The 21,464-nt window shown below is 38.5% G+C and overlaps 2 protein-coding genes across 2 annotated transcripts in view; one reads left to right on the top strand and one right to left on the bottom strand.

Moving 5' to 3' along the window:
- ccdc57 (coiled-coil domain containing 57) overlaps window positions 1-1,160 on the bottom strand; it is a 46,621-nt gene extending 45,461 nt beyond the window's left edge. Inside the window, 1 exon segment of the mRNA XM_053341143.1 lies at window positions 1,015-1,160. Within this exon segment, the coding sequence (XP_053197118.1) occupies window positions 1,015-1,160 (146 nt within the window).
- A 15,310-nt stretch (window positions 1,161-16,470) lies between these two features.
- Window positions 16,471-19,783, top strand: LOC128381282 (monocarboxylate transporter 4-like). The gene is made up of 5 exons (XM_053341252.1): window positions 16,471-16,693; window positions 16,792-16,932; window positions 17,841-18,442; window positions 18,799-18,979; window positions 19,461-19,783. Exons 1-5 carry the CDS (start codon window positions 16,471-16,473, stop codon window positions 19,781-19,783), a joined length of 1,470 nt encoding a protein of 489 aa, XP_053197227.1.
- The last annotated feature ends 1,681 nt before the right edge of the window (window positions 19,784-21,464 follow it).

The raw sequence follows: 21,464 nt of genomic DNA, 5'->3' as shown, positions 1-21,464 counted from the left end.
AAGAACCAGACAGTGGTCAGAGAGATTCCCAAAACTGCAGAGGGAACAGAGCAATAGACATCCTTTCATATGGTATATGGGTGCGCTTCTCACTCCAGAACACTTCTCTCAAGCCAAATGAGTCACTGCTCCTTTGTCAAGACTATCTGAAAGATTTACTGGGTGTGCGAAGATCAGTGAGAAAACACAAATAACAAAAGTAGAAAAAGGACCAGAGAGCACAACACAGAGGCAGTACCCCATGGTACCATCTTAGATGCCATGTTGTAAGTCAAAGAAAAAATGTAGATAAAAGAAAAACATAGAAGGCCAGAAAAAAACAGTACCCAACCAAAGACAGCAATCTCACAGACATAAACCATGGACACAAGTATATAATTAATCAGAGGCCTTAGCAAATAGAGAATGCATGACTGAGGACATGTTTAAAGCAAACTAGTTCTGAAACAATGTATAGATTGGTTCACCGGCAGAACATGAATCACTATTTTCATAATCAATCTAGTTTTTATTTGGCAAAAATATTTTTTCTAAATTTGATAATTTGTCACTTTGCTCTGTTTTAAATACAACAGATAATCTTTGGGTTTTGGAATGTCAAAAAACAGAATTTGTTTATATTGCCTTGTGCTCTTGCAAATTGTGATTCACTATTATTCATTTTTGATGTTTTATATACTAAGGAGTGAATTGTTTAACTGAAAAATATAAACAAATGAGTAAGTGATAGTGAAATATCAATGTTACCTCAAACCCTTACAACAAACCAAACATTATCATGTGACAGACAATTAAGATTTCTGCAACTGAATTTAGAAAGTAATTTGAATATAAATGTATAATTTAGATGCACTCCAGTTAAGCACATGTCATTTATTTGTTGGTAACATCAATTTTGTATGAAGTCAGAGACTAACCCTTGTATTGGCAAACAATTGGTGAACAGTAAATGTGAACTTTTCAGTTCACATTTACTGTTCATATTCTGATGTGAGGTGAACGTAGACATGGTACCTGAGGGTGAGGCACTCCTCTTTGGCCTTTTTGAGGGAATTCTCTAGTTCATGAATCCTTAAAGCCTGAAGCTCCTTCGACTCCCTCTCTTTACTGGCCACCTGGTCCCCCTGGTCTCTCAGTCCACAGCCCCGTTTTGACTGCATGCCTCAAGTGGGATACACCTATGAGCCACAATATAGGTCATGTATTACGAAACACACAGTATATTAGAAGCGCTAAAATAGTTTCTGTGCTCCACATTGAAGAGTGTCTGAACTCCTAAAAATGATTACCTTGTGTAACATGTTATATATACAGGGCCCAACTGATACTGGATTTTTGGGGCTAATGCCAGTACACTAATAGTAGGGAGTAAAACAATTCTGATATCGATATGTTGGTGGGCTATACATAAACACACATTTTTTGCAATGATCCCTCAAATGTAGTCATCAAACACTTGTGACGAAGATATGTAATGGAGGCCATGATCTAACAATTACACATTAAAATGTATTGTATAAAATAACATCAGTGCACTGAAACAGCACACTTAATTGGGAATTTAAATATCATTCTATGCTATGAATAAAAAAAGAAATCGGCACATATCAGACAACATATTCACTGATAGTGATATATCTGTGATTGGTTAATATCGGCAGGTAATATTGGCTGACCAATACATCGATTGGGCTCTAGTTGTGTACACATGTTGTGGGCAGCTACACAGCACATCTAATGATTCCATAAAATAAGCACCAATAGCTTTCAGGTCACTGATTTTACGTAAAAAAAAGTAAAAAATAAGAAATAAATATAGCCACAAGCAGTAATTTGCACTTTTTTGCTCATTACTGAAATAGAAAACTGGAATAAGTAAAATTATTAGTCACAAATTACCAGACAAACCTGGTCTCCATATTGTTCATTGTGACAAAATCAACCAATCAGCACTTGTAAATATGAAAGGGAATGACAACATAGCAATTTTAAAATATCTGATTTTGACATTACCAACACTTTTTAGACTGCCACAACATTCATCCCATTACATTGTTTCCATTTTGACTTACTGTATATTGATTCACTACTGTACCAATTCTATACCTATACCTATTCTCACAATAGACTGAATAAGTTATGATTTATTTCACTGTGATATAATGAACCCTTCCAGATTATAACCCTAATAAGCAAACATAAATGCATAAATAAATGTAAGTATTTTGTCATGGTTTTTCAATGTTTAATATTTTTAGCAATTAAGTCAAATAGACACCTAGTGAGGTAATTTTGGTTCATATGAATCTATAGACCAATGGTGTAGATATTCAGAATATGTTTGTACACATACTGTACATACATTGTGAAGTCTGGATTGAAGATGATTAGTTGATCAAAGGACAGGGGAATGGTCAATAGCCTGAACTATAACTGCTTACAACATGGATTCTGGCTTCTAATTATGCTGACAACATGTTCTAGTTGTTGATGATGATTGTATAAATGTATTCTTCATGGAACTGCAATGGAAATGTGCACTGGGCAGGATGTCCCAAAGCCAAAACGGACCTGTTGTAACAGCAACACTACCTCCAAATGACACCAGAGCCATATTTGGAATTTCTACAATGATTTTTCTTGTAATTTGGATTTAAAAGTATCGGCAATAAGCCCAAAATTGACCACCAAAATTGTCTGATCAGTCAATCGGTCAGACTCCCATCACAACTGACATTTCAGGGTCACTTAAGGAAGACAATTCAGTAGTTGTGATTATTTAATTTAACATTCAATAATTACATAATGAACAAGAACAAGATGACAACTAAAGCTAGTTTGTATGGCTTTGTGACTTTTCTTTTTCATTCTTATTTTGAGGAAGTCTGTTTGGTGGGGGTTTTGAAGGCAACATACCATACACTCAGTCTGGTTTAAATGTACAAGCATAGACAGTATTTCTCCATCCACAATGCACAAGCTGCAGGGGCTGTTACTGTATTCCTATGAAAAGTACCAGTATAAAGGGAGTAATAGATTGTAGAAGAATGGGGCCAAACAGCCACCAAAAGTTCTGGAACCATCAACACCTCATGATTTTTGTTTGTTCATAGACTCAGCAGCTTGCCTTAGTTCAGCCAGATGAATTGGGGCTCATTTTCTCTTCTTAATAACAAGCTGGGCAAATCAAGTGTATTGAAATATTGTATAAGGTTCTGTGACTCAAATTTTTTTTTAGTTGAATAGTGATGGGAATAATATTCAGTATATGAAGGGACAGAAGTAACTGAGAATCCTAGATCCACAGAGGAACTGTGGTAAGTTCTCCAAGATGCTTATGTCATCTAGGTTCACGCCTTTACCAGATAATTGTATCATCCTCTGTCCATATGTTACTTAGACACTTAGAGGAAGATTTAGAAGAGTGAGAGTTGCCACATCTGAATATTTTTTCTGTATTTCAGAATTTGAATGATAAAAAGAGAATCTGATGACGCCCCAAAAAAATTTAATTTTGGCAGCTACCATGTCCAGCATTAATGCTTGGTGGTAGTTACTAGTGATATAAAGGCAGCTTTTAGAGATGGTGACAAGCATGGCTCAAACAAGTACAATATAAGTTGAAGAAGAGACTAAAGACTGATTTATACTGTACTTGTGCGTCGGAGCGACGCCGTCGTTGTCCTTTCGAAGTTCTGCGTCGAGGGAACGTGTTGCTTGGAGGTGTGATTGTATGTGTGTGTGTGTGTGTGTGGTTTCAGAGGAGTCTCTATCTGTATCCTTGTTTATCTTCCGGTCACAGTAGCATGTACCATTGCGCTATGTGCTCTAATAACAGAAAACACATACCTTTTGTTCATTATTAATAAATAAAGCAACTGCCGGAGGAACTGACGCTTTGACCGGACCAATCACAGCCCTTTTTTGGAGGTGCACATCAAGCTACGGCGTAGGGGTCCGCGTCGACGCAGAGAGCTCTGAGTAGGTAAACCTTAGGTACGCCATCGTTCCGACGCAGGAGTATAAATCAGCCTTAAAGGTGACAAAGGTGGAATACAAAAATAAATTGGAGAGGAATCTACAGCACAGCAACATCCGTGAAATGTGGAGAGGAATCAACACCATCTCTGGTTACAACAAGAAAAGACAGCCAGTGGTGGGTGATGTGGAAAGAGCTGATGAACTCAACCAGTTCTTCAACAGATTCAATACAGTGGCCTCACCCAATTCCAATGCTGCTTCTTCTCCTCCTCCTTCTCCTTCTCCTCCTCTTCAACATGTGTACATCTCCAATGCAGCATCCACCCCCATCACCCCATCTCTGTCACAGAGATGGGGTTAGGGTACTGGGAAGGCTGCTGGCCCAGATGTTGCGTGTCCAAGACTGCTCAAAGACTGTGCTACCCAACTGTGTCAACCTCTCCACAAGATATTCAACCACAGTTGGGGCGAGTGCAGGCACTGTGAAACATTTCCCTCACTTCTCACATCATGAAGACCTTGGAGCGGCTGATTCTACGCCTACTGACAGTTGAGGTCAAAGAAAAACTCGACCCCCTGCAGTTTGCATACAAACAACACATTGGAGTGAATGATGCTGTCCTCTACATGATTCACCATGCCCTTGCTCATCTGGAAGAAACTGGTGCTTATGTGAGAATCATGTTCTTTGATTTTTCAGGCTCATTCAACACCATCCAACCCAACATACTCAAAAACGAGGCCAGCTTTATGGACCAAAAAAACAGCAGTGGACGGCTCCTCTCTCTCCGTTGCAGGACGGAGAGATTTAAAAGATCCTTCGCTCCTACAGCCATCAGGCTGCCTAATTCTTCAATAATTTACAGAAGAGCTAACAGACTAATTGAATTTCCCCTCTGGGATAAATAAAGTAATTTTGAATTTGAATGAAAAACAGCTAATGAGACAGAGAGCAGAATTGATTGGATTGAGTGCCTTAGAAAATCATCTAAATGGGTCAGTCAAACAGGTCAATTTTAAAATAATAAAAATGGGAATATATATCACAGTAGTTCAAACATTATGAATGTAAAGCACACATAAATTCATATGAAAATAGTAAATTAGGTGTTTTTTTCCTCTCAATGAATTAGAACTGTATTACAATTTCACAGAATTTTTATAAACTCAAACATTTCATAAACATTTTTTAAAACATAAAGTGCAGCACGCCTTCATTGCTTTGTCATGAACAAACTTTTCATTTAACTTGACAATGGAATAAGTCAATTTGGATTATTGAATAATTTAGATCAGAAATATTATCTAGTCGTCATCAAGCTGATTTGATTTTATATATTGAATCTTTCCCTACCGTTTTCTTCATTGGTAGCTGAGACAGAAATGCAAAGTCATGCCATAAATCTATGGATCACTTTGGACTATTGACATATTTTATCGACAAAAGTATTAAGATACACCTCTTAATCATTGAATTCACATGTTTTATTCAGACCTATTGCCTCAGGTGTATGAAATCAAGCATTAGCCATGTAGTCTGCATTTTCATACATTTGTGAAAGAATGAGTTGCTCTGGAGAGTTCAATGAATTCAAGCTTGGTATGTGTTCCCTGCTATACATTTCACTGTCAACTGTAAATGGTATTATTGAAAAGTGGAAATGTTTAAGAACAACAGACACTCAGCCACGAAGTGGAAGACCATGTCTAGTTCATCACAAAGATGGGGTTGAGATTATGAGCCAGGCCTTCTCATCCAACATTGATGTCTGTTCTCAGCAATGCTCTTCTGAATGAATGGACAAAAATGCCCACAGCCACTCTCCATAATCTTGTGGAAAGCCTTCCAGAAGAGTGGAAGCTGTAATAGTTACAAAACTCCATATTAATTCCTGTGGATTTAAAAAGGGATATCATGAATGCTCATGTAGGTGTAATGGACACATGGCCCAATACTTACTCTATACTCTACATAGTGTAGATGAACATGCATACGAAAATTGCATTCCGTCCAGGTAATGAAAAACATACAAGAGTGATGTGTACTTCATGGTGCTTTATTTTTGGCTTTCATTTTTACAATTTTTACCTTTGTCTCCTCCTTGCAGGATACACCGCTCTTACTGCAGGGTCAGAATTAACACACAGCCAATGGCAAGTAGTTTTTACCTTGCATGGGAGTGCGATCTGGTAAAACAGATTATAACAGTTAGAAATAAATAATGCATTACAAATAAATGCATAATTGCCAAAATGACATGCATTTTTCTAATAATATTATACAAAAATTAAACGTACACTGTTGCTTCTGAAATCTTAGAAAAAATGACTCAAATTGCATACAAATATATTCCAAATAATACTAAAATAAAGGAATTCATGTAAATAAATCATTCACTGAATATAAAAGTTTCTAATCTTGGACATATCTGTCATTGAAAACACTCAGTGGTCACACTACATGATATTTGGTCGCACCAAATGATATTTTCAAGTTCAGTCAAAAATTACAGGCACAGAATTGACCACCTAAACAAAACAAGCTAGCTTGCCACAAAAAGGTCACTATAAAATGTATAATCAAAATATATATTTGTAGAAATAACGTCATATTTATTGTTTTCTTGAGGTCATACCACATGATATCAAAATATGGCAACTACATACCAGCCATTAAAAAGCTTCATTTTTTCCATATTTTAGAAAGGGTTACAAACCTGCTTGTTATGTCCATGGGTCCTTGGCAAACTAGTGTATGATGCAGCATCCTGCCCTTGAATGATTTTCATCATAAAAGTCCCAGAGTGGTTGTTTCTTGACGGTCGCACCACATGATATTTCATAAACTCATCATTGTCAGACAAAGTTTGTTTATATGTTATGACGGAAAAATGAATACAAATGGTTTGCAATTTTGTACAGTACTATAAAACACTCTGGAAAACATACCAAAAAGGGCAGAAAATAAATTTGAATAGATTTGGAGTAATTTCAAGTACGTTTTCATAACAGCAGTCATGGCCAGACGGTCGCACCACATGATATTTTATTACTTTAAATAACAGAAAAATTACTAATAACTTGTGGTTTTTGAAAACTTAAAGTGAATACATATAAAGGAAAGCCACTACATATGTTTTAATCCATTTAAACCTTTTTTAACTGAATAAAATGCAGTCGGACTGCAAATGTAGGCGTCACGTCATTGACCCAAATATTTGAAGACAATAATCACAAATAGACTAGGACAAACCAAAACAAATGGGAGAGTGACCCATCATCTGATCATTTGAAAGTAATATCTAAGGAGTGAGGACAGCAGCAACACGGGATAACCCATTAAATGTGTAGTCAGACAGCAAATGAAACAGATCACATGCAACACACATGTAGGGCGTAATCTCATAATTAGGGGTATAGCCTACTAAATGTTATTCAACTTGTAACTTGTGAGACTAAACGTCATTTTGAGGCGAAAATAAAACTTTATTAACTGAGGTCTCAGTAAATAAAGTTGTGGCATCATTCGTCTGATGTGGCCAATCTGCCTGGTAAAAGCAGTAGCCTATGTAAATCTATGGTAAAGTAGTGTTTCCCCGAGATAAGAAAGCATGTGCAATCGAGCACAATATAGTTGGCTGCATACGTAGCCTAATATATTGTTCACACAAGCACTTCGGGGACTTTATGGGAATTAAATTAGGTGCAACCTTAAAAACACACGCAAGCACGCACACAAATTTGACAGACACTTTGTTAGCCTACCGTGATACAGTAGCTTTATCAGTTGACGGGTAACTGCAGAATTAAGTCTTCGTGGTTCTCACTCAACGCGACATCTAGCGATAAAACAACTAACGTTAACTGTTTAACGCTTAGCAAATAATAGCATGTAACGAGCTAGTTAACAAAAAATCGGTTGCCTTTCCTGATGCAAACGGTTTCCAGAGCAACCGCACGTCTGTCAAACTGTTCCCCAGCTACAATAATAGAAAATGGTTCCTTGTCCTACCACTCAAATGACAATTTGCAGTTTGTCAAATAGCAGATCAATGTCACAGACCTCCATCTCTAGCATACCTTTACTTTATCAAACTGACTGAATTATTAGTCGCATGACGGCCTATTTCTTCCGTGACGGCCTATTTTTTCCGAGACTCAAATTTTGTTGCTAAATTAAACTAGCTGCAACCGCCGAAATGTAGACAAATTAGTCAGTATCAGCAATTTCATTTGTACAAAAGGTGAACAAGGGTCAAAACGCCTTGAGTGTAAGTTTTGTGGAAACACCGAGTTTCCTGTGTGCGCGCCGCCTTATAAAAAGACAGTGACGGAAGCGCGCACAAGCGATTTATGTAGAAGCGCTTCCACAAGGCGACACGCGACTGCATCTCAACAGGTAGGTGGATTAGTTTCCCTTTTAAACTAATTGTTTATGTATGTTTCTGCGTTTTTATATTAACTACCCCGTCTTTTGCAATAACCATGAAGTAACAGGTTCATAGAGGCTGAATGGCAGGCGACAAGGCAAGAGTAAAGTAAATGAATATGACATATAATTGAATGCGTTAATTATATTTGTGTTAGAGAGTTTAAATTGATATTCTATTATCGTTGTGATGTTGACATCGCCAAATGGTCCAGTTAGATCTTTTCAGGTCAGTGTGTCCTGTGGGGACACATAGACTCAAGACTAACGCCTCTGTCCTCACGTACGCCACCGGGGTTTGTCCGCACACACCGCGTGAAACATCTGTCTCTTGCTTAGACTACATCAGACAACAACATGGGACTAAGGCTACCTAAAGAGCAGCCAAAATGTTGCCGAGTTACTTAGCCTAATGAGATTGGACAATACTATTTTTCCAAATGTTAAAAATACCCTCTATCTATCTAACCAATTAACAGGATCAATCAGACAATAAACTAACAAACACAGATAACAAGATTAGCGACGCGTTTCATTCTGCGTTGTTTCCTGAGGAGATGATGAAGTCAATATACAATGTAATGAACTTCGAGTTTGGAGCAGACGCAGAGGGAGTCGGACATCCTACGTGCGCTGGGCTGCAGCCCCGAGGATTTAAGATGACGAGATTCTCACAATAACCATTTATCCGCATTAATAAAGCCTGAGATTAGTCTGCATCAAATCAACTAAACTCATTGTATCCAGTAGAACAGTGGAGCTATAATTGAGAAGAATAACTAGCCAACTATCTGATTGCTAACACCGCATAATACGGCAGGAGACACAACTGTGAGTAGTTAGTCTGCGAAGGAGCAAAGAACCACCTGGCAGTGAATGAATCCTTAATAAGCGTTAGTGGAAGAAGTAAAAGTGGGCCAACCAATACTACCTGCATGACGAATCGTTATTAGCAAAAGTGCATAAGTATTATCAGTTTGATATGGTAAAAGTATTGCAGGAAAGGTACTTTATATACAGTTAGCTAGTTTAGTCCGGTGGTTCACAACCAAGGGGTCGGGACCCTCTGAGGGGTCACTAGCTAAATCTGAGGCGTTGTCAGATTATCTATGGGAGAGGAAAGAAGAAAAACTAAGTCAGACAAAGATCCCAAATATTTTCAGTTTTGGGACTTTTTCTCTAATCTTTGATTTTTGGTCAATATTATCATTTGAACATTTATTGAAATTAAACCATGTGAAAAATTAAGAGGGAAAAATCACTATTTGGTGGAACAATTTGGAGTAACATCTTGCAGACTAAAAGCTTGTTATATTATCCATTGTGTCAAATGTTCTTTTGAAAAGAAACTAAAGCTGTCAAATAAATGTAGTGGAATACAAAGTACAATATTTCCATCTGAAATGTAGTAGAGAATGAAAATACTGAGTAAAGGACCTCAAAATTGTACTTAAGTACAGTACTTGAGTAAGTGTACTTAGATACGTAATAACCATCACTGGTAATGAGTACACCAACTTCCTGACTCTTAATTAAGGACAAATAGTATCTAGAGAACAAACTTTATGTTATTCAAAAATCATAAGCTATTTAACGAGTAGTCAATTCAATACATGTGAATTGACAGGTTATCATTGTCTTTGCTGAGGGGCACAAAACTAGTAATGTGTCATGAATGACTAATTACTTAAATCTTCACACAAACTCACACACACTCACAAAATGGTTCTAATGGCTTTGCCATGGCTTTGCCATTAGAACCATTTTAGGGTTCAATATCTTATACTAGGACACTTAGACTTGTGGACTGGATGAGCCAAGGATCAGACCCCCGACCTTCTGATCAATTATAGTGATATATCATACTAAGACATTACTAACTGCTTCTCTTACCATTACCTACTAAATCAACCTATAAAACAGTAGCTACTGAGCGCTTACTGAGGAATTCACAATTAATTAGTGTATCTTTAGAGTATGTAACAGTGCAATTCATATGTAACGGTGTACAGTAATTAGAGTAACAGATTTGACCAAGCATTACTTAATGTTTCTGGGTTTTTTTGTTATACTTACAGTGTAAAATATTCTGTTATAGGATGGTTTCTAATGCTTTATTTTGTCTGTCTATCTCACATATACACAATGCGAGGTAATATCCAAAAGTCTTTCATTTGGGATGGGAAATGACCCATATATGACCACATATGACTAGTGTGTGTGTATTTGTTTTTTATGTGTGTGTGTGTGTGTGTGTGTGTGTGTGTGTGTGTGTGTGTGTGTGTGTGTGTGTGTGTGTGCTTGTGGAATGTAAGGGTCTTAATTTAGTATGGGTGGTGATACTTGGGTACTTGGATGGCTCCTGACAAAATGGTGCATGGGTCATACTGGGGTCATAGAAGGTGTTGATGATGTGGATGGGTGTCTTGTTGGGGGACTTGAGGGAGGGGCTATGTTGATGAAACTGGGTGTCTGTGTACAGTGCTCTGGTATGTTTGCAAACCAGTGACATTAGCAGTGCACTGTTGCCCAGTGAATGTTTGTTTGGTGGCTCATTTAACAAGCTAATATTGGATGACATGTGTTTATGTTTATAGAATGGAGGAAGGAGAGAGAATATAAAGGGTCAGCAGGGTCAGAATCTGGCCCAGGATAAATCGACCTAAGGGCCTGATTCACTAAAGGTCTGCGTTTGTAAAAACATGTGTAAACTTCATATCACCTGCAAAAAAAAACGTGCAAGCTGATCTACTAACGAGTGCGCTCAGGCTTGCATCTTTCAAAGGAGTAAGACAATACACACTGTCCATTTATAATGTTTGCCATAATGAATATGTAATATGGGGTGTTTTAATCCCAGTGTGTAAAATACAGTGAGGAGAAAATGCAAATATGTTATTTAGCACACATATTGTGATTTACCAAACCTGAAGGTAATTTCGGTGATGGTCTATGTATCATGGGCGTAGGAAGCATTTCAAATGTGGGTGGGACACTTTAAGGGGGGGAATTTTTACATGAGTAGATTTCCTGTATTCTGGTGCATTTTAACAGGTGTTTTGACACTTTGATCTGACTATACTGTGAGAAAAATGGTGGGTACATTTTATAATTGCATCCAGAGGAAGAGTTTGGCCCCGATCAAATATTAGAAGATATTAAAAAGCTAAAAGTATAGAAATGTATGAATTCATTTAATCACTGGAGTAATATACAGTCATTCGCAAATTCAGATTTTTTTTTTTACAAATAAATGACAATGAATTGAAGAGTTCAATTATAGTTTGAAAGTGAGCATAACATAAGATGGTTCACCTGGGAAAAGTATGATATTAAGTTATCAAATTTTCATATACGTGATACTCTCCTGACTTTACATTGACTGAAATGTTTCTTATTGCCAAATTATTCTAAACTGTTGAATCCCTTTCATCACTCACCACAGCAAAGGATCTCTGCTCTGTCCCTGCATCCTGCATCTGTCTCTGACTCACTCTCATGCACCTAGATGAGAGGTGCATGAGAGGGCTCCCTGGGCTCCTTCCTCTTTAGAGGTGGTGGAGTGATCATTATTTAGTGGGCAGTATCTATTCTTTCACATTTATAATCAGAACAAATTATACTGAATATAAATATTGAATGTAAATACAACTGACTGTAAAGTATCAGTCTGTGGAACTGGAAATTTACCCAAAGCCCTCAGCAGCAGGCCAAAGATTGCTCCTCAAAAAGTAGAATATTTGTCAGTTTTATGAACCAGTTTATAAATGAGGCAGCCAGGCTTTTATTAGTCAGCTCCTGTCCATAAAAGACTCAGGTGTAGTTAGCTGAAGTTAACTGATTACTACCAGTGATTACTTACTTTCTATTCAAACCAAGAGCCTGTCAGCCAAATACAGTCCTCTCTACAGTAACAACCAAATAAAAACTAACCACTCTCCTCATCTTTTCACTATTTTAATAAGGTAGCATTAGCGCTTCTTAACAGTTACCTAACTGAACAGTCTGTGGCATTGTCACAGAAAAAGAAAGGCGACAAAATGCCAACATTTAGTTAAAAATGTCCTGAATATGTTATTGTGACAGTGTTGGACCCACCTTAAGCTTGTGTGTGTGTGTGTGTGTGTGTGTGTGTGTGTGTGTGTGTGTGTGTGTGTGTGCATGCGCGCATGCGCGCGCACGCGCGCGATATGCTAGAAGCTGCCGGTATCAGTGAAAACATGACAGCGCTCTGGAAACAGGGCTGAGTGGATAGACTGATGTATTGATCAAATACATGGTAAAATTCATTATTATTTTATTACATAGGCTACTGCTGTCTCCACCCTGTTGCACCTGATTTAATTTACATAGTTATTCTTAGTAGATCACACACAAAACGTACGCTAACCAAATGTGCAATCTGTTAGACTGCACAAGCAATTCAGTACTCTTTATTTGGGATCTTTGTAGATCGGGTCCTCAGTATCTGAAGATGACAACTGCTCATGGGTTAGGGTGAGTTAGTGTTGGCTCAGGGCCAGAGGCTGCACTGAAAAAATGGCTACTGGTTTTCTGAAGTCTATCTTGATCAAGGGTAGTTTGGTTTGAGAAGGGGGGAACAAAACAAGGGTTCTGGGGGGTCCTCCGCCAGAAAAATGTTTTCGATTTGAATCCCATCTCCTGTATTTCTACGTATATTTATGGTGATACAAAATCCAGGAAACAATTAAGTTGGTCGTAATGAGGCTTCGGGAGTAACGGAATACATGTAACGGCATTATGTAATTAGGATACAATAAAAAAGATAACTGTATTCCACACATTTTACAATAAAGAACTTTATACTACCAGGCACTGTAAAAGTCCCAAACGTGAACAGAGGGGAAATGATCTCTCTGATCCACGATGGTCTGAGTAGAAGATGATACCGCATGACTAGTGCAGCTGGCGCACTGACACACACTTCACACACACATTGAACTTAAAAGTTGGCAGGGATGTTTGTTACGCTCTGTCACTTCCAAAGACGCAGTTATAAGAGTTTGAGTTGAAACCAGTTTGATGATAGCTTGTAGCGCACATTACTGCTCTCCACTGATATGACTGTGTGTGCGTAACGTGTTGACCTGACACTGAGTCACTGGTCACCGAACACTGAATGAGTCAAAGAAAACTCAGGCTCAGACGCCACACAGCCAGCGGACCAGGCGCTGTATCAGCTTTTACCTGAGAATGTTACAACACCGTGAATTGCGCAGTATTTGCACCGCTATCTGCTGCGTTATATTTCCACCTAATCTGTGCTAATCTACAACTGAGAGCAACACGCAGGTGGCAGTATGTCAGAGCTGGCTGTATGTCACAGCTGGCTGCAGCATCATTCAGCAGCTGAAACAATAAGTGTGTCTCCAAACTGAGGAAAGGGCTGTGCTCATTTACGCACGCGATACAGCAGTGGTAACTTAACACCGGATCAATCCGGATCTAATGGCAATTAATGTTCATTTGCAAATTTACACCGATCAGCTGTTACACACAGACTCAAATTTATATGTGGGATTGTTTATAATAAAGCAGAATTTATGGATGAACCTGAGCTCCATCAGAGCTGTCAGGACATTTTTATTTTTAAGTAGCTGAAATTAAGTACACCCAGAGTCGGACTTAAGATTTCGCCCTACACCAAGTCTCTGAACACATTAACGTCTAACTGTGTGTGGGTATTTGTCAATTAGATGTTTTTATTTTAAAAGAAAGTGGCCCTTATTGTATTTGGCATTGCAGTAATCCTAAAGTAAGTTCCATTACTTTAATATTGTGGTAAAACACAGTTTTAGATTTGTGAAAGCGTTATGGCGTTTGAGAAAATGCAATAAACGCAGATTTCACCTTTGTCTTTATTGCATTTTCACAAACAGAATAAAGATTCCACAAATCTGAAACTGTGTTTTAAAGAGTCTTTGGCCTCTCTGAAATAATCTAGTTCAGATTTAGGTATAGTGGTTTTCTATCTGGACCTGATCTAAAGTGATCTATAAGGGAAAAAATCCTGAAATCTTCCAGAAATTAAAGGTTTACAAATGTGAATGTGTGTCTCACAGAAAACATACGACTCTACTTAATGACTAACGTGATTATAACAGTAAGGAGTGGAAAAAACGGAGCATTGGTCGCTCAACAATGTAAATTTAGGTTCCCTTGAATCCCCCCTTTCCTCTTATCTGCTGCACAACCTTTTTAATGATGCAATGGACTATTATTAGAGTGCGCACGCGACGTTCCTGGACTCGGGCGCGCGCGTGTGTGCTCCTCCTTGGCGATGACACAGTGCGGTTAAAAATAATAATAAACTAATTCTTAAGGGTGTGTGTTTGGGGCGTGGGGCACAAGCGGGATTTTGAAAAGTGGCTATTAGTAGGGGAGACTGGGGACAGTTGCAACACTTTTTTACATTACTCTCAGTTACTCAGAGACTATTTGGACTAGGGCCACCGAACCTTTACATATTAAACTTACACATGTCTGTTACCCACACCATTTAAAGATGATTACATATAACATATCAATCACAACATTGATTTAAATAGAAACATTCAGATGTTGCAACTGACCCCAAACATGGGGACAGTTGCAACACGAATCAGGTACGGTTACAACATATTAAAAACACATTAAATTTAACTAATTAATTATTATTTATTTAGTAATATTTATCATAGGCCTACCTTGTGTCAACGTGCAGATGTTACTAAAGCTATTAAAACTCAATATTTCAGTGTGAGACAAGAAGAATGGAATAATTAGCTTGGTCCTCTGAGAATACTTTTTTTGCTGGTCCAGTACCCTGCAAGCGGTATCTTATTTGATGTCCCTCTTGCAAATCTCTCTTTTTTTGTGGAACCTGAATAATGTGGTGTGGCATATGTCGAAGGCCTTGGCTACTGCCCGGACCGTGGCCGAGGCTACAATATCTGAGGCCGTTCTAAAATATTGAGGGGAACCCCTCGTTTAGTGACTCTCTTCCTCACTCTTGGCATACTGAAAACAAACAGAATACAATTTCTACTTTTAGATGATTTATGTACTATAGGACAACAAATAAATGGACTTTTCTCCTGTTTTCACAGGAAAATGTATGTGGCTAGTTTGTCCCATAGCATAACAGATAGAACAATCATTTCTAATTTTTGCTCAACTAGATATTTGGGGAATTATTTTGTTTAATCAATAGCATTAGTCTCTCATTGTCTTATAATATAATTGCCAGTTCTGTTCATCATGAACTTAGCTTAACTTCAGTCATGACAAAACATCATGTGCTAGCTAGCCACACTGACATTGACACATGCTAACCATGTCACTGAATAGTCAACAAAACAATGATTCAAACTAGGTTTGGATTCACTCATACAAAAGGTCAGGACAGTATGACAAAAATACAGCTCATGAAAAGCTACTTTCATACCTCCAAAACAACATTTCTTGATAAAAGCAGGACCAGATGCTCAATATGGCCTCTCTCTTTTTGGTGGGCAGAGGGTCTAACTGAGCATGTGCAGTGTGAGTGTCATCACTCTAGCATGTTTCTGACTGGAGAAATAAGACTTGTTGCAACCGTCCCCTGTTGCAACTGTCTCCCCTACGTTAGTATTACTACAATACTGACGTGCCAATATGTTAAAAAAATAAAATAAAAATTGGTCACTGTAACAATTATGCGACACACTGGACCTGAAACTATTCTCTTGAGAAGCAAGAGATGAGGGACAAAACCCATAGCTCTCACTCTGAGCAAATATGCTGCAGATTACAGAGAATGAGACTGAAGCAATTAACATGTGACTGTGAATAACTGTAACAACCCCTGGTCTCAGTATTAGACAGTTGATTTATTTAGACTATTTAGACTATTATTTAGACTATATCATTAAAATATTGCTTAATCAACTTTGTTTAAACTGTAATAAGCATCAGTGCAAAATCCACATGAACACAATTAGGAGTGACACAGGTTAAGTTTGTGTTTTTTGCTACTGTATTCATAGCCACTGACTTCAACACAGCAGTTAGAGAACATCATGGGAGGAGCAGTGGTGGATGATGGGCCTACTGGAGTGAAGGCACCCGATGGGGGATGGGGTTGGGCGGTGTTGGCTGGCTGCTTCGTCATCACAGGCTTCTCCTACGCTTTTCCCAAGGCTGTCAGCGTCTTCTTCAAGGAGCTGATCAGGGAGTTTAATGTTGGCTACAGTGACACTGCCTGGATATCATCAATACTCCTTGCCATGCTATATGGCACAGGTAGACAAGAATAACACCTCTGACAGTGATTAACTATAAGCATCAAAATGCTAATATGGCAGTACTCAAGCTCTGTATATAATCATGTGTTTTTCTAGGCCCTGTGTGCAGTGTGCTGGTGAACAGGTATGGCTGTCGACCGGTGATGATGGTAGGAGGGCTCTTTGCCTCACTGGGAATGATTCTGGCCTCCACTGCCACCAGCATAATATACATCTACCTCTGTACTGTTATTACAGGTAGAGTCACAACATATATGTATACAAATACACAAACATGTAACAAGGATGTTGAAATGTACATCCTTTTAGCTGAGTCATGTAACAATTTGCCCCCCTTTTTTTATACACAAGAAAGACAAAACAAAAGGGATCAATAAAAAAACCTAATTACAGTGAAAGACATGAGTCACCATAAAATACCATGAAAACATTTTATTTTTATAATTGTGATGGTGATGATTGTGATGATGTATGATAAATAAGTGCATTTTATTTACGCATCTACAGATTTATTTACCTTTAGTTTCTTATTTATTATACAAATGTTACAAATGGTATGGACCCGAGAAAGAATAGTTGTTGTTAAGGTAACACAATATTGTAAACCAAATAAAAAAATCACTCAATCACCAAAACAAGCACTAAAAGACTTTGGTCCAAAGCAAAATATATTATCAAGTACTCTCCCAAGTTGCCATTAAATTTCTTTCCATATATTTTTGCCATATATAGTTCGTATTTATCAAAAAAAGTAGTGGTATTATTACAGGTACTGTATGGGCAAGTATCAAAACGTGTCTTTTTCACATAGGTTTACTTACAGATAATACAGCTACTATTCCATTCACCATAGTTAAGTGACAGCAGTGGTAAAAATAATGGCACAGAATTATGTTTCACCCATTCATGTTGTTAAACCCATTAACAGCTGGTCTACAGTCTTACTGTAGACCAGCAGTAGTAAAATCTACTATGAAATGTTGGTTTTTAACATGTAAGTAGAGGACACGTGTACATCCTGCTGCTAAAGATGAAATCTCTAAAATTCACAAAACAAACTAAATGGAAGCATTTTACAGTGATTAGGAAATATACAATTTACACATCAGTGAATTGTTTCTGTAACATTGCCTGTCTCTCCTCAGGTCTGGGTTTGGCATTGAACTTCCAGCCATCCCTGGTAATGCTCAATCGCTACTTCAGTGAGAAACGTCCACTAGCCAATGGCTTGGCGGCAGCTGGCAGCCCTGTGGCACTGTGCTGCCTCTCCCCACTGGGACAGATTCTTCAGTACCATTATGGTTGGAGAGGGGGGTTCCTCATACTGGGAGGCATACTGCTCAACTGTTGTGCATGTGGTGCCCTCATGAGGCCTCTCTCTCCCCCTAAGCAGTCTCAGGAGCAGGAGGAGGGTGCTCTCACAGTGGAAGAGAAGCCCCACCCAAAGAAGAAACTTTTAGACTTCAGTGTATTCAAGGACAGAGGTTTTCTCATCTATACCGTTGCAGCATCGATTATGGTGCTGGGCTTGTTTGTGCCCCCTGTGTTTGTGGTCAGCTATGCTAAAGCGCTCGGCTATGAGGACACAACCTCGGCATTGCTGCTCACCATCTTGGGATTTGTTGATATGTTTGCTCGACCTCTGTCAGGACTCATAGCAGGCATGAAGTGTGTACGCCCAAAAAGTGTCTACCTGTTTAGCTTTGCTATGATCTTCAATGGATGCACTGACCTCATAGGATCACAGGTAATAATGCAGTCATGGATTCTGTACCACAAGGACATTATTGCCATCATACGGCTCCAAGAACTTGTTCCAAGAAGTGGCTCCTTCTCAGAGAAAAAAAAAGTTTAATAAATGAATAGATTGTATCCTCTAATATATATAACTGGTAAAAAAGGAAATTATTGTTGTTACATTCATATGGGTCAGTTTTTTAACACTGACCATGAATACTATAGATGTGACTCATTGTATATTCGATTAGATTACTGCATGTCAGTAGCTCTAGTGTCTCCTGATCAATAAGGCCTATTTGATCACCTATATTTCTTATATAAATGTATTTAATGTTCAGAAACACCTTCTCTTTCTCTTTCCAGGCAAACAACTATGCAGGTCTGGTGGTCTTTTGTGCCTTTTTCGGTATGTCATATGGCATGGTGGGAGCGCTACAGTTCGAGGTCCTCATGGCTATCGTAGGAACGGAGAAGTTCTCCAGTGCCATTGGCCTGGTGCTGCTGATGGAAGCTATTGCTGTTCTAGTGGGCCCTCCTGGAGCAGGTGAGAGCATTGGATTTGAACTAAGGATGCTATCGTGTGTTGACCCATAACTGTACCTGGAATGTTAAAACTTTATGGTAACTCTTTCAACAAACATAGTTTTGTGTGTTGGCAGCTTTGAACTGGCCAAACAAAACCTGCCCAAATCCCAAGATTAGTCCAGAAAACATCCTCTGATAATTTAGTCAAGCAGATGGAGGACAGTTCAATTAGCAACCAACTGATTATTTTGCAAAATAGTGACAACCTGAAGTGGTTGTCCTTTAGAAGGACAAAGCAGTTGATCAAAATGACAAATTTTGGTTGGTGTCATTTATTCCCCTATAATCATAAACCAGTAGGCATGCCATTTTGTGCCCATTCTTGTTCTAACTTCTTGTTATATAGCCACACAAACCACTTTTAATATGTAGCCAATGACACAAGAAGCCATGGACTGAACTTGTAACAATCATACTAATATTATTGTACTCTCCACCAGGTCGCCTCTTGGATGCCACCCATCAGTACATGTACGTCTTCCTGTTGGCAGGCTGTGAGGTCACACTGTCAGCCTTTGTCATCGCCCTGGGTAACTTCTTTTGTATCAGAAAGAAACAGGATGACCCAAAGGCTAAGATGGAGATGGCTGTGACTGCTACAGAGAGGGAGGGGCTGAACCATGGGGTGGAGGGTGAGGAAGATGGTGGAGGTGAAGAGGAGCCAAGGGGAAAAGAGAACGGAAAAGCCAGTGCATTGAAAACTGGGGAGGTGATAATAGTGGAGGAGGAGGATAGAGAGGATAACACTGAGACATCATTATGAAGACAAGACATGAGAAAAGACAAACTGTATCAAGAAGCCATGAATAAAAAGTACTGATGATGATCTGTGGCAAAGACATGGAGTGAGGAGCCATGCAGAAAGTAAGAGAAGTAGTGTAAGAAAAGATGGCTGATATTGCCCTTTTAATTTATTAAAAAATCATAGTTTGATATAATGGATACAATAACTGGTTTAAACTAGATTATGCCCATTATTGTCATTCTATATTAAAACAAAGAGTCACTTAACTAAAAGCTGCAAAATATTATTTTTGGACATGAAAATGTCCCACTCATAACAAATAACTTCAAGATAACCTCTCTATCTACTCACTCATAGTATGTGAGACTATCCTATACTAATTAGTTAATCACCAAAAAGGTGCAATTTAAGACATGAAGCAGAAGTCCCCTCACATATTGCACTGCTTATACCCATAAATTATTAAAGAAAGCACATTTTACAAAATTAACCAGTCAGACAACAACAAAAAACAATGACAACCTAGGAGAGGAAGGCACGGACAGGATTGTCGAAACAGTTCCACATACTGAAACTTTTAATTGTGAAAATCATGTCAATTTGAACAGAAACCAGAAGGCATCACCTATTGAGGCCCATTCCGCTGTCCATTCAATAATACACATGTTGGCGAAATGGACTGCTCTCTCAAAGACAGGATGACTGAACACAGGGGATGTTTTTTGCTATTTGTTTCATTTTGTTGTGTACTTTTATTCAGAAGCTTCTGCTCTCATCCTTTGGAGGCTGGCCACCAATGTGTCTATATCTCATAGACACGTGTCTGTGATCTCATTGAATAAGGGATGAGGATTCAGCCTTCCTAGAGTATGTATGTTTTAACATATGCTGTAAATCATACTAATGATGACCCTGTGTTGAAATGTGTTTGTGAAATAAAGATTTCTAGTTTGTGTGTGCGCAAGTATTATGGACAGTACAGCCATGTAAGGGAGTATCCCTGTGATGCTCTGGGTGGATAGCCACCTGTTATCATGACTTTGCAAACTCCATTCTCTAAGGGCAATAAGATGCTCTTGAAAGCCCCAGAAAAAGCTAATAAATGGACTTTGTATTAACAATACAGTCAAATGATAGCTCCAAAGCTCAAGGGTGAACTTTTCCACTTTAAAATGAGTGGTTGCGCTTTGCTGCACTCTTTACTTTCCTTATTGCTGATTTATTTATTGACATTTTATGCAACAAGAGGACAACTCACATACAAATGCATGTACCCAGACAGCTGAACTGCATATTGCAGAAAGTCCTGTTTTGTAGTTTGCTCCTGGAGTGGTGTATGCACTGAGACTTCATGTGGTTGCTACCTGATGTCTGTGGGATACTTGAACTTGGATTGTTGCCTCAGTGCAGTGTTGTATACTCAGCTGATTATGTCCGACATTGTCTTCAACTGTCCTGTCTTCTGCAACACTGGTACCTACTGTGTTATGTTCATGCCTTGAGTGAAGAAATGTAGCACTTACACTACTACTACCACTACTATGGTGTCAAACACAATAAAGGCTTGTGCTGCATGTTTCTTGCAAAGATGGTGTTCATGGAGAAAATACTACCCCCCCCCCCGCCCCCCCCCCCCCCCAAAAAAAAACCCTGATACAGCTCTTCGAAAAACAAAAAAACAATACTTTCTCAAAAATCC

The sequence above is a fragment of the Scomber japonicus genome, chromosome 20 (genome assembly GCF_027409825.1).
Source record: "Scomber japonicus isolate fScoJap1 chromosome 20, fScoJap1.pri, whole genome shotgun sequence".
NCBI classification, from domain to species: Eukaryota; Metazoa; Chordata; class Actinopteri; order Scombriformes; family Scombridae; genus Scomber; species Scomber japonicus.
Note: the sequence above shows the minus strand (reverse complement) of the source record. Positions and strands in the feature narration are given on the sequence as shown.